The sequence below is a fragment of the Micromesistius poutassou genome, assembly GCF_964030765.1.
Source record: "Micromesistius poutassou genome assembly, chromosome: 22".
Taxonomy (NCBI): Eukaryota; Metazoa; Chordata; class Actinopteri; order Gadiformes; family Gadidae; genus Micromesistius; species Micromesistius poutassou.
In genome coordinates this window covers 2,059,165-2,073,110 of record NC_140292.1, presented here as the reverse complement: position 1 = coordinate 2,073,110, position 13,946 = coordinate 2,059,165, and the positions used below count along the sequence as shown (strand labels likewise).

Genomic DNA, 13,946 nt, shown 5'->3' with positions numbered 1-13,946 from the left:
TATTAAATGTAACTTGTTTAAATATGAAATGTAAACGAAGTCGTTGTCATTTTCCTATTACCGTAGTAGTCTATATAAGTTCAGCCCACCTACTAGCTTGATTACGGTACTAGGGTAACAGTATGGGGTTGTTGAGTTCTCTGTTCGTCTCTTTCTCCCACCAACCTACAAACAGATACTTTGTTTCGTCTATATTTGGGGGTCAAGCAGCGAAGCTGCGAGACAACCATTGTTATTCTACGATTTCCTATTATTATTATTCCGCCATGGGAGTCTATGGCAGCCCATAGAACGTCTTGGTAAAAAGTTGTGAAATTTGGCACACTGATTCAGGACAGTCCCATCATCCCTCACAGCATTTTTTGGTCGATAGCTCAAGAGCTCTAGCGCCACCAACAGGTCAAAGTTGGACATGCATTCATGTCTAGAACGTTTGACCCATTCATCCAATTTTCACAAACAATGTATCGTTGGAATCCTTGGGACAAACCGAGTTCAATGCACCCTATGTGGTCGTTTTCCGCCATGATGGATTTTCCGCCAACTTGGTTTTTATCAGAAACGTTCAAAAATACCTCTCCTATCACACATTTTGTCCAATCATCACGAAACCTGACACAGATGATGTTCAGACCATGCGCCACAAGAGTTATCTAAAATATTTTTTCAAATTCAAAACCGTTTGGCAGCGACAGCCAATCAAATTCGACCGGGAAGCCGCCAAACAGGAAGTAAGCCAATTTCTCAGCAGCCCTTTGACATATCATAATCAAACTTGGTACATAATAGACCCATGACATAATCATGGGGACACTTATCACATGTGGTGACCTTTGACCTCTAAGGGGCGCTGTAATTAATGAAGATGTGTTTTAACTCCTCTCTTCACATTAGTATATTTCAAACTTATTTTCAATGTCTGGTGATACTGTCAGACCTCCTCATATAGCTTATCAATTATTTCTCATGGAAACATCAGAACATCAGGCCGCCATGTTTAAAGTCAAAATCAATAGTACATATCCACAGGCCACAAATTCTGTCCAATCTTCATGAAACTTGGCATATATGATCACCGGCCCAGCTGAACAAATGTGTAAAACAGCTTTTTCAAATTCAAAACCGTTTGGCCGTGACAGCTGTGCCAGCCAATCAAACTTGACGGCGAAGCCGGCAAACACGAAGTAAGCCAGTTTTTCAGCATTTTCAGCATTTTTTTGTCATATCATAGCCAAACTTGGTACATAGACTCATGACATCATCCTGGGAACACCCAAACAATTTTGGTTTGGGTTGAAAGTGCTGAAGGTCGTGTGTCTGACGTAGATCTATCTTGTTGATGTGGCTACTCTGGTCTACGACGACGGGCACGATCAACACACCAAAGGATGGCAGAATACGTATGGCAGCCCTGATCCGTAGGCGTATGCGTTGTTAGCAGCAAGTCTATTCCAGCCCTTAGAAAGCAACTTCAATGTATTGTCATTATGATAACCATTTGCCAATAGCTTTCATTGTAAGTGAAATTACTGAGACAGTCATCCTGTAGCCACCTAACCAATTATGTCTGTCCACCAAAATTAGTTTATGGAGTCCTATTCTGCTTGGCCGCTTCATTGCTGCTTGCAGCTATATTTTGTGTATGGGCCTATAGTTGTGTATTGCATACATTTGTTTTTTGTATTTACACTGATGATTGTATGTATATTTGTGTATTGTATTTGTATATATTCGTTATGTGTTGTGTACTGTAGATACAGTATGTGTGTATATACAGTATATATATATATATGTGTGTTTGTGTATATTGTATATATTTGTGTATTGTATTATGTATTGAATTTATTTGTTTATTTTGTATTTTATTTTATATAGATTTGTGTATTGTGTATATTTTTATGTTTTGTATATATATATCTGTGTATATTTATTTGTGTATATTTGTACTTTGTATATATCCATATGTTGTGTATTGTATAAATATATGTATTTCATATATTTTTGTTATGTTTATGTTATATATATATATATATATATATATATAATTTGTCTATTTATTGTAAATGTATTTGTGTGTTGTACATATTTGTGTATTTGGTATATATTTATATGTTGTAGAGATGTACATTTTGTAAGTAAATAATGGAGAAGGATCAGGAGGATCAACTTTAATGTTTTCCACCAAAAAACAAACTGACAGGAAGCAGCAGAGTCTGCCCTGACCTCCACAGGAAGTCACATGACAGGAAGCAGGAGAGCTTTCTCTGACCTCCACAGGAAGTCACATCACAGATCACTCCACTGCCATATTATATTGTTGAATCATGGAATGAGCAAAAGCTAAACTCTTAATGTCATCTCAACATTTAAACCCATTTTCTCTCTGAGAATAGGACTTGTATGAACCTTGTGCAGACAATTTTGCTCTATGAACAAAGACACGCACACACATAGCCACACACACACGCATGCACATGCACAATGGACAAATGGAAAGGAAAAGCAGGAATGGTGACCAACCCTAACCCCTAACCCTCACCCCTAACCCTAACCCCTAACCCTCACCCCAACCCTAACCCCTAAACCCAACCCTCACCCCTAACCCCAACCCCTAACCCCTAACCCTCACCCTAACCCTAACCCCAACCCCTAACCCTCACCCCTAAACCTAACCCTAACCCCTAACCCTCACCCCAACCCTAACCCCTAAACCCAACCCTCACCCCTAACCCCTAACCCTAACCCCTAAACCTAACCCCAACCCCTAACCCTCACCCCTAAACCTAACCCTAACCACAACCCTAAACCTAACCACAACCCCTTACCCTAACCAACAAAAGCTGAACAACAAATAAAAACCTAACCCTAACTATTGGTTCTTTGGGTTCTATGGTCATTGGTTCTACTGGTTATTTGGGTTCTATGGTCATTGGTTCTACTGGTTATTTGGGTTCTATGGTTATTGGTTCTACTGGTTATTTGGGTTCTATGGTCATTGGTTCTACTGGTTATTTGGGTTCTATGGTCATTGGTTCTATTTGTTCTTTGGGTTCTATGGTTTATACTATGGTTTATACTATAGACCATAGAATGGCAAGGTAAACTGAAATCAATCAATCTTAGATGGGTTATATACACTTTATAGAACCCATGTAAGATTGATTGATTTCAGTTTTTCATTAAAACCTGTAAAGACCTGAGAGGGAAAGTAAAACTCACTGTGATGAGAGAATCATTCTCTATAGTTCAAGTAGGAAAAATAATAATAACTATTATATATTATTATGATTCTCACTGTGTTTAATACAACTTACATACTTTAGTACACGTCAACATTGTCTAGTTTATAGAGTGTAATCGGTCTGTGAGTTGTCATCATAGCCGTCTCAGACAAACACAGCTTCTAGCTCCTTGATTCACTGGTTTAACGTGGACGCGAGTCTTGATGACCACAATATAACTGTGTCTCCCCTGTGGGGGAGTGTGTGTCCATCATCATCAAAAGTACATCACAATTTTCTATACTAGCAGGCAGTAAATATATTTACATAACACATTTTAAAATTCAGTTCATATCCTTACGATATAGTTCATTAAAGACTTACTCTTAGTCAGTAGGCCCAGTCACATGAATAGTTCAAGAGACACTCAGATATCCAGTCCTATGATAGTGTGTTCTTCTGTGTTCTAGAGGGTTAGATATCCAGTCCTATGGTACTGTAGTGTTCTAGAGGGCTAGATATCCAGTGCTATGGTACTGTAGTGTTCTAGAGGGCTAGATATCCAGTCCTATGGTACTGTAGTGTTCTAGAGGGCTAGATATCCAGTGCTATGGTACTGTAGTGTTCTAGAGGGCTAGATATCCAGTCCTATGGTACTGTAGTGTTCTAGAGGGCTAGATATCCAGTGCTATGGTACTGTAGTGTTCTAGAGGGCTAGATATCCAGTCCTATGGTACTGTAGTGTTCTAGGGTAAGATATCCAGTCCTATGGTACTGTAGTGTTCTAGGGTTAGATATCCAGTCATATGATACTGTAGTGTTCTAGAGGGCTAGATATCCAGTTCTATGGTACTGTAGTGTAGAGGGCTAGATATCCAGTCCTATGGTACTGTAGTGTTCTAGAGAGTTGGATATCAAGGTCAGAAAGGGAGGTGGTTAGGAGGTGTTCTGGTTGCCGGAGACTTTCTCAGCATAGGTTGGTTCATGTTTAGGTTAAGGTTGGTTAAGGTTAAGATCCTCTGTGGAATCCTCTCTTCTGTATTTCAACATTTCGTCCTGTTGGGTTTCTGAAAACGTCCATTGTCCTGAGTAGTTTGTTCTGCGACTACTGAAGCAGGAACAGGTGGTTCTGCTGGAGGATAATCATCCTCCTCTTGGTTTCTTTTTGGGAGGAGAACCTGTCGTCTTCATTATGAATCTCTAAACCACAAGAGATCTGATCTCTAACTCCTAACATCTGAAAGAGCGACAAGTTGAATGAACTGGAAAATAAGGTCAAAGGTCAAAGTTCATATCTGTGGTGCTAAAGGTTGGCTGTCCGGCCTTGCAAGATCTGAGCTTTCAGCTAGCCCGTGTGGATAGCATTGGATTTTTGTTTTCTTAGCAGCATTTGTGCTACAACTGCAGACCTCTGCTGGGAGGGTGCTAACTTGATGAGTTAGCTAGCTAGCGACAGCTGCAGACAACTGAAACTCTCAAGGAGCTACTCCCGGCTTTATTGGACTGCAGCCGTAAGCTAACAGTAGCTCAGAAGAGCTAATAGCCATGAGCAGTATTATCGTTAGCTTTGCGCAGCCATTGGTAAAGGTGTCGCTGGTGGAGGCGATGCCATTGGACATTGCCCTCGACGACCTCCAGCGCCCGGGACATCGCTGGACCCCCCCCCTCACTGGCATGAAATTCTTTCAACTGCCGAGAGAGAGAGAGAGAGAGAGAGAGAGAGAGAGAGAGAGTTAAATTATTTCTTTCCCACTAAAACTATAAGGAAATGAGTAATGGGGTGGTAGTTAATGAAGTTAATGAAGTCTCTTTCAAAGTAAAAGCATCTCCTCTCTCTCTCTCTCTCTGTAACTGTCTCTATCTCTGTCTTGTTATAAGTCTGATGTTGGAGTTCCACCAGTAGATGCTATCCAGTATCCATGAAGGACAGGGTGGGAGAGACACAGAGAGAGAGACAAAGAGAGAGAGAGAGAGAGAGAGAGAGAGAGGACAATGTGTCCTCTTTAAAACAAGACTCCGCTGAATTTGGGCGGTTAGGAAGAAAGAAAAGAATGCAGACAGGTAACTTCAAACCGAATGAACCGTGTCTGAAACAAACATATGAAATGTCTCTTAAGGACTGAACTAAATGGCTCTATTCCCTCCTAACCCTCCGGCAAGGCAGCTGGTTTAGTATCGGGTCGTCCTACTCAACTAGGCATCAGGATTCTCATGAATGTTGTTTGATAGCCTTAACATGTGTCCTGTTTTAACATGTGACCTGTTTTAACATGGGTCATATTTTAACATGTGCCCTGTTTCAACATGTGCCCTGTTTCAACATGTGACCTGTTTTAACGTGTGTGTGTGTGTGTGTGTGTGTGTGGGTGTGTATGTGTGTGTGTGTACCTCATTGAGTTCATCCTCAGTGTTCAGGTATTCTGTGACTCCTCCAATCAGCTTAGAGTTTAGAAACAAGGCTTCCCCATAGCTACATAAATACATAGAGATACATAAATACCTCAAAAACAACCCATATTGATCAAATAAATATCAAATATATGAAATACATAGAATATTTAAAATAAGTATAAAATATATTATTATTATATCCTGACTTGGCCAGGTGGCATATGTGAGGGTTATTATATATGATTGTATTTTATATTTCTAATTTTATAAATTATAAAAAATGTATATTTTATATTTATTTATATTATTATATACATCTATTATATAATAATACATATTATATTATAATAATTATAATATATTACATTTATAGTTTTGTATATTGTAATACCGTGAGTTGAGCAGGGTCCACTTGTCCCTGAAGAAGCTCCAGGCCAGGTGGCGTCCGTGAGGGTTGCGCCCGACGTGGATGATGACATCGATCAGGTCCTGCTCTGGAACCAGCTCTGAGCTAAGTGACAGGTTCAGTAACCTAGGAAACACAGCCCATCGTATAACGCTTCAGTAACCCAGGAAACACAGTCCATCCCTGTCTCTCTACCTGTCTCTCGCCTTGTCTCTCGCCTTGTCTCTCTTCCTGTCTCACCTGCTGAGCAGGAAGCTGTTGTCGGAGCAGGTGAGGGCCTCCAGCAGAACCTTCTTCTCTGAGACGGCTCGTGAGGAGTGGAACTTCATCCAGATGAACTCCCACACGTCCTCGTCCATCAGGCTCACCCCCGTGCAGTACACCATGTCCCGGACGTTAGGGGGGATCCTGGGTAGCACAGACCAGTAACATTTACCAGTACCACTAACATGTACCAGTACCAGTAACATGTACCAGTACCAGTAACATGTGTGTGTCTGTGTGTGTGTGTGTGTGTGTGTGTGTGTGTGTGTGTGTGTGTGTGTGTGTGTGTGTGTGTGCGTGTGTGTGTGCGTCTGTTTGTATATGTGTGTGTGCGTGAGTGTGTGTGTCTGTGTGCATATTTGTGTATCTGTCTGTCTGTCTGTCTGTCTGTCTGTATGTATGTGTGTGTGTGTGTGTGTGTGTGTGTGTGTGTGTGTGTGTGTGTGTGTGTGCGTCTGTGTCTGTGTGCGTGTCTGTGTGTGTCTTTGTGCGCATGTGTGTGTGTGCACCTGTTCTTGTTGCTGGAGATCCAGTCAGAGATCAGGGCGACGGCCTGCCTGTGACAGTGTTTATTTCCGAAGCTACAAGCTAGCATGATGAGCTCCCTCTGCAGCTCCCTGTAGCATAGCAGGCTAACGTTAGCAGGCTAATCACTGACCCTGATGCATTAAGGTTGATGACGTGAGAACAACCCGCTAGCATATTTTATAGCTTGTTGAATCAGATTAAAGTGATGTCATAATAACACACACATGAGGACAGGCATTGTGAGGTCATAGCAGTAGCTGTATGTGTGTGTGTGTGCGCGTTCTTACTCCGTTTGATAGGATGTCTGCATTACAGTTGCCGTGGTTACGGGGCTCGGCCAGCCCATCCTGTGGTACCGGGACGACACCTGCTGTAACACATAGTCCTACACACACACACACACACACGCACACACACACACACACACGCACGCACGCACGCACGCACGCACGCACGCACGCACGCACGCACGCACGCACGCACGCACGCACGCACGCACACACACACACACACACACACACACACACACACACACACACACACACACACACAGGTTTCTCACACTGAACACAGTGTAGTGCTCTGTGACAGAAAGACAGACAGACAGACAGACAGACAGACAGGCAGGCAGGCAGACCAACATGCAGACAGACAGGCCTCACGCTGAACACGCTGTAGTTCTCGGTGCGGTCCAGCAGTCTGTCCAGCTGGTAGAGGACTCTGCTGGCCGCATGCCAGGGCAGGAAGGAGTGTTCACCGGGCAGGTAGCCAATCAGCTGCAGAGGAATGTCCTGGGGGAGGAGCCCCGCCCTGAGAGAGAGAGACAGGGAGAGAGACAGACAGACAGAGAGCGAGAGAGACAGAGAGAGAGAGAGGGAGACAAAGACAGAGAGAGGGAGAGAGACAGAGAGACACAGAGAGAGGTGGGGAGAGAGGGGGAGGGAGAGACGGAGAGAGAGAAAGAGACAAAGGGAGGGAGACAAAGAGAGAGAGAGAGAGAGAGAGAGAGAGAGAGAGAGAGAGAGAGAGAGAGAGAGAGAGAGAGAGAGAGAGACATGAGTTATGTTATTATAACTAGTTCACAGCACTAGGACTAATGTCATGAGGAGAGAGGAGGGGAGAGGTGGAGGAGGAGAGCAGAGAGGAGGAGAGGAGGAGAGGAGGAGGAGAGAGGAGAGAGGAGAGAGGAGAGATGGAGACCAAACCCACCTGGCCAAGTTGAATGCGTCATCGATAAGCCCCGCCCTGTTTCCCACAGAAATGATCTGAGAGAGAGACGGAGAAGAGACGGAGAGAGAGAGACGGAGAAGAGACAGAGAGAGAGAGAGCGAGAGAGCGTGAGAGAGAGAGAGAGAGAGAGAGAGAGAGAGAGAGAGAGAGAGAGAGAGAGAGAGAGAGAGAGATGAGCCAAGATGAACTCCTGAAATATGAGTATTTTGGTGAAAGTAACAACTTGGCTGTGCATGGCTTAGGTTAAGCGTTCTAACCCATCCTACAGGGTTAGGGATATCCCTAACTAACCATGTGCCAATGGCTGATAGATTTCTGTCCATCTCCTGGTTTGGACGTGTTTCTAAGAACAACTTTTAACCTTTCACCTTCCTTTAAGAGCAACAGGCAGGATGGCTTTCCCAGTTGGACAGACAGTCAGTCAGACAGATAGACAGACAGACAGACAGACAGACAGACATACGGGCGGAGAGATAGACAGGTACCTGGTGGTTGGTCTGTAGTTGCTGGGTCAGAAGTCTCCAGTTGTTGAGGTCGTAGTTCACCCGATAATAACCTGTCTGGTCGATGTTGCCAAGCAACCAGCTGTCATCATCAATCTCACCCAGTCTGTGGACTTCTGGAAAATAATCCACAATTATAAAATAAAGAATATCACATCTGAGTATACTGTCACTGGAGGAGGCTCCGTATGCAGGTCTGTCTGTCCTCCCCTTCTGAGCTTCCATTCTCCTGATGTTTAATTCTCTCTTATCCTATCCTCCCCTCCTCTCCCTTCCTCTCTCCTCTCTCTCCTCTTCCCCTGCCCCTCTCCTCCTCTCCCCTCTCCTCCTCTCTCCCCTCTCCTCTCTCTTCTCCTCTCCCCTCCCCTTTCTCTCCTCTCATTCTCTCCTCTCCTCTCCTTTCTCCCCTCCCCTCTCCTCCTCCTCTCCTCCTCTCCTCCTGTCCTCCTGTCCTCTCTCCTCTCTCCCCTCTCCTCTCCTCCTCTCCTCTCCTCCACTCCTCTCTTCTCCTCTCCTCTCCTCCTCCCCTCCCTTGTAGGGGTTAAGGGGTTTCAGGGAATAGGAGTTAAGGGTTAAGGGGTTAAGAGTAAAGCGGTTAAGGGGTTAATTTAAGAGAATAGCTAACCGGTCTTGTTATTGATCCAGATGAGACTTTCTTGAGAAATAACAGTGACGTTGCCCATGGCAACTGTTAAGGGGATCAACCACTGGTAACTATGGAGACAGAGAGAGGTGATACATTACAAATCATATCATATATATGTATATATTATGATATATATATGTTAAATTAGATATCATTTATGAACCTTATGTTGATCCTGAGCGCAGCTTGATATAATTCCTACCTGTCATTTTTCTGACCCGTTTCGTGTGAATACAGGAAGTGCTCTTGGCTGATGATGATGTCACTGTTGAGGAGCTCATCTGATTGGCTCCTAACGATGGTGACTACTGGGTAACCCATTTGTAGAGTCCACCTGTCCATCATTTCCCTGACATCGATGTCCCTTCCTGCAGACTGCATGGCCTAATGAACACACACACCCAAACCCAGCGATAGAACATGGTTACATGTGAACAGGTGAACAGGTGTAGTGGTGAACAGGTGAACAGGTGTAATGATGAACAGGTGGACAGGTGTAGTGGTGAACAGGTGGACAGGTCAACATGTGTATTGGTGAATGGGTGAACAGGTGAACAGATGTAGTGGTGAACAGGTGAACTGGTGAACAGGTGTAGTGGTGAACTGGTGAACAGGTGCAGTGGTGAATAGGTGGACAGGTGAACAGGTGTAGTGGTGAACAGGTGGACAGGTGTAGTGGTGAAAGGGTGAACATGTAAACAGGTGGACATGTGAACAGGTGGACAGGTGGACAGGTGTAGTGGTGGACAGGTGGACAGATGGACAGGTGAACAGGTGTAGTGGTGAACAGGTGGACAGGTGGACAGGTGTAGTGGTGAACAGGTGGACAGGTGGACAGGTGTAGTGGTGAAAGGGTGAACATGTAAACAGGTGGACATGTGGACAGGTGGACAGGTGTAGTGGTGGACAGGTGGACAGATGGACAGGTGAACAGGTGTAGTGGTGGACAGGTGGACAGGTGAACAGGTGTAGTGGTGAACAGGTGGACAGGTGGACAGGTGTAGTGGTGAAAGGGTGAACATGTAAACAGGTGGACATGTGGACAGGTGGACAGGTGGACAGGTGTAGTGGTGGACAGGTGGACAGGTGGACAGGTGAGTGCACCTGAGTCAGCTTGTTCCAGAGGTCGTTCCTTGCAGCGTTGCTGTACATGTGAGTTGTCAGGTAGTCCTGAGGAGACAGGAAATCAGTTTCTCAACCGTTCATAAGAACTTTCATAAGAACTGGAGGGGTTTTAGCTCCTCAGGTGTTCCAGATTCTAGCTGCACAGAAGCTGCCATAGCAACACGCTGTACATTATACCATAGCAACAGGCTGTACATTATACCATAGCAACAGGCTGTACATTATACCATAGCAACACACTGTACATTATACCATAGCAACATAACCCACTAACCCAACTGAACATACAGACAGATAGACAGGTAAACAGACAGACTCACGTTGAGGCCCCTCTGGAAGAGCTGCTGTCCCATGACGCTGGCCAGCATTCTGATCAGGGCGGCCCCCTGCAGACAGACAGGCTTTACTGACTGCTGATGAGGTGACCATAGTAACTCTTGTGATGGTGTTACCATAGCAAATCTAGTGATGGTGTTACCATAGTAACTCTAGTGATGATATTACCATGGTTACACTAATGACAGGGTAGGGTAGTACTATGTGTTAACTAGGGTTAGGGTTAGGGTAGTACTATGTGTTAACTAGGGTTAGGGTTAGGGTAGTACTATGTGTTAACTGGTTTAGGGTTAGGGTAGTACTATGTGTTAACTAGGGTTAGGGTTAGGGTAGTACTATGTGTTAACTGGGTTAGGGCTGGGTAGTACTATGTGTTAACTGGGTTATGGTTAGGGTGTGAACCTTCTTGTAGGCGATCAGGTCAAACACTCTATCGATGTCTGTGGCCTCAGCTACTTCTTGGGAGATGGGGTGGGAGGAGCTCAGGCCGTCCAATAGCATCACCTCATGAAGGACATCTGTCAGAAAACGCTGTTTCTCCTGGTGAGTACACACACACACACACACACACACACTCACACTCAATGTGTTTTGAAAGGCGGGAAAACATATAACCGTAAACCCCCATAACCTGAACCCTGTCTACTACAGGACCAGACTAACTTATTGAGACACATGTCTACTAGAGGACCAGACTAACTCCTGGAGACACCTGTCTACTAGAGGAAGGAACAAGCTAACTCCTGGAGACACCCATCCACTCCAGGACCAGACTAACCCCTGGAGACATCTGTCTACTAGACGAAGGACCAGGCTAACTCCTGGAGACACCTGTCAGGGTTACAGCTAGGTTGGTTGCCTAGCCTGTATAAATATAGGTGCGTGTTTGTGTTTGTCTTTATGTGTATGTGACACATGCACACGCGAATGTGCGCAAACACACACACACACACACACACACACACACACACACACACACACACACACACGCAAACACACACACACACACACACACACACACACAAACACACACACACTCTATCCAGGGTTGCCAACTCTCACACATCTGGCGTGACACTTACACACAACAAATGTCACGCCAAAAAAAAAAACTCCCGTTAATTTTCTGTTGATGACTTGACTAGACTAGACCAGAACACAGCGTATTGTTTTTAATGAAAGGGGAGGAGTTCAAGACATCTCCCTACAGTTCTCACAGCAGTATTCTCTGATCGTTGATTCCAGTTGATACGCCGAAAACGTTGTCTCTGACAAGCGCTGTATTGCAGCAGCGTTCCAGTTGATACCCCGAAAACATTGTCTCTGACAAGCGTTGTATTGCAGCCCCCCCCCCCCCCCACCTGCCTGCACCTCCGGACGAAAACAACTCCCCGCGCGCCTGCCTATAATGTAAGCATTAAGAGAATATAAGCATTATAAGAGTCTCACTCCAGCCAAAAACCCAAAGTTGGCAACCCTGCTCTATCTCTGATGTATGCAGTTTGCACACACCTTGTAGTTTGTGTGTGTGTGTGTGTGTGTGTGTGTGTGTGTGTGTGGGCGTCAGAGAGTCACCATGGAAACAATTTACCAACCACTGAATAGACCAGGTCTATCGCCACTGTAATTCTCTCTCTCCCTCTCTACCTGTCTCTCTTTCCCCATCTATCTCCAGATCCTTCCATCCCACTGATTCTAACCCTAACCCTCATTCTAACCCTAACCCCTTACCCCTAACCCTCATTCTAACCCTAACCCTAACCTCTAACCCCTAACCCTCATTCTAACTCAACTCTAACCCTAACCTCTAACCCCTAACCCTCATTCTAACCCCTAACCCTGACCCTCATTCTAACCTCTAACCCTCATTCTAACCCCTCACCCTGACCCCTGTACTATAGAACTACCTTAGTGTGTGTAACCTCACCATGTTCCACTTGGGAAACAGGAAATCTGTTCCGACGTATTCGAAGAAGTGAGCGAATCCTTCCTTCAGCCAAACATCCTCCCACCACACGGGCGTCACAAGGTCTCCGAACCACTGCAGAGAGAACACAGGTTTTTCCTACAGGGTGGACTCGATCTTCATTAGTCTGCTAGAAACCTGGAGGTCTAGATCTTCATTAGTCTGCTAGAAACATGGTGGTCTACATCTTCCAAAAGCTCACTAACAGCAGAAGCTCAGAGCATTGCTGCTAGGAGATCAGGAGGTCATGTTGCCATGGTTACCTGGTGACAGATCTCATGGACGACCACCATGGTGAGTTCCATCTGATAGGACGAGGACGAAACCTCAGCGTCCAATAGGAGCTTCTGCTCCACGAAGATACTGAGACCCCAGTTCTCCATGGCGGCGTACGGATGTTTAGGGACCGCCAGGAGATCTGCAAGAAGAACATTTAAGTATAGAGTGTGTCATTGTAGATCAGTGGTACGTAGAGCAGTGGTACTTAACTCCTAACCCCTAACCCTAACTCCTAACCCCTAACTCCTAAGCCCTAACTCCTAAGCCCTAACTCCTAACCCCTAACCCCTGACTTGTTTTAAGCAACACCTGAAATTAATTAAATTAATTATACAGAGAAGCATGAGTTTTGACCGGTCGTGAGTTTTGACCGGTCCTTCATTTGTTTTTTATTTTCTTTCCTCTTTTAGTATTTTTTACTACACACACACACACACACACTCTGCTCTTAGCATTCTTAGAGAAAGAGAAGGAATAACAGGTTGCAAGAGAGAGAGAGAGAGAGAGAGAGAGAGAGAGAGAGAGAGAGAGAGTGAGAGAGAGAGTGTTATATAAGGAAACACATCTGTGTGTTGTTCGATGCACTTATCTGGGTAGGGGAGAAGGAGGGAAGAGAGATGGAGGGTGGAGTTGAAAACAGAGAAAGGATGACAGAATTTCAGATAAGTTGTTTAATTTGATCCATCATCCCTCCACCCATCATCCATCATTATCCCCCATTCACTCTACAGAAACACAATAACACAATAAATCATGAGTGTGCATGTATGGCTATGTGTGTGTCTGTGTGTGTGTGTGTGTGTGTGTGTGTGTGTGTGTGTGTGTGTGTGTGTGTGTGTGTGTGCGTGTTTGTGTGTGAGTGTGTGCATGTATGGTTGTGTGCACGTGTGTGTATGCGTGCATGTATGGCTGTGTGGGTGTGTGTGAGTGTGTGTGTTTATATGCTTGTTTCATCTCTCGCTCCCTCCCTCTCGCTCCTCTCAAGATATTTTGCCAAAATATTACTGAAGTTGTGTGAGATGGATAACAAACACACACACACACACACACA

At 44.8% G+C, this 13,946-nt stretch overlaps 1 protein-coding gene across 1 annotated transcript in view; it reads right to left on the bottom strand.

Annotated features, from left to right (window-relative positions):
• Positions 1-4,757: 4,757 nt before the first annotated feature.
• LOC311367499 (thyrotropin-releasing hormone-degrading ectoenzyme-like) overlaps positions 4,758-13,946 on the bottom strand; it is a gene marked incomplete at both ends in the record, with an annotated part of 15,759 nt that continues 6,570 nt past the window's right edge. The window contains 16 exons of the mRNA XM_084486335.1: positions 4,758-4,910; positions 5,610-5,691; positions 6,004-6,144; positions 6,259-6,426; positions 6,792-6,899; positions 7,098-7,195; positions 7,473-7,620; positions 8,020-8,075; positions 8,526-8,659; positions 9,169-9,257; positions 9,392-9,573; positions 10,294-10,359; positions 10,635-10,700; positions 11,053-11,190; positions 12,578-12,691; positions 12,880-13,034. Of these exons, the coding sequence (XP_084342461.1) occupies positions 4,758-4,910; positions 5,610-5,691; positions 6,004-6,144; positions 6,259-6,426; positions 6,792-6,899; positions 7,098-7,195; positions 7,473-7,620; positions 8,020-8,075; positions 8,526-8,659; positions 9,169-9,257; positions 9,392-9,573; positions 10,294-10,359; positions 10,635-10,700; positions 11,053-11,190; positions 12,578-12,691; positions 12,880-13,034 (1,898 nt within the window). The remainder of the gene's footprint in view (positions 4,911-5,609; positions 5,692-6,003; positions 6,145-6,258; positions 6,427-6,791; positions 6,900-7,097; positions 7,196-7,472; positions 7,621-8,019; positions 8,076-8,525; positions 8,660-9,168; positions 9,258-9,391; positions 9,574-10,293; positions 10,360-10,634; positions 10,701-11,052; positions 11,191-12,577; positions 12,692-12,879; positions 13,035-13,946) is intronic.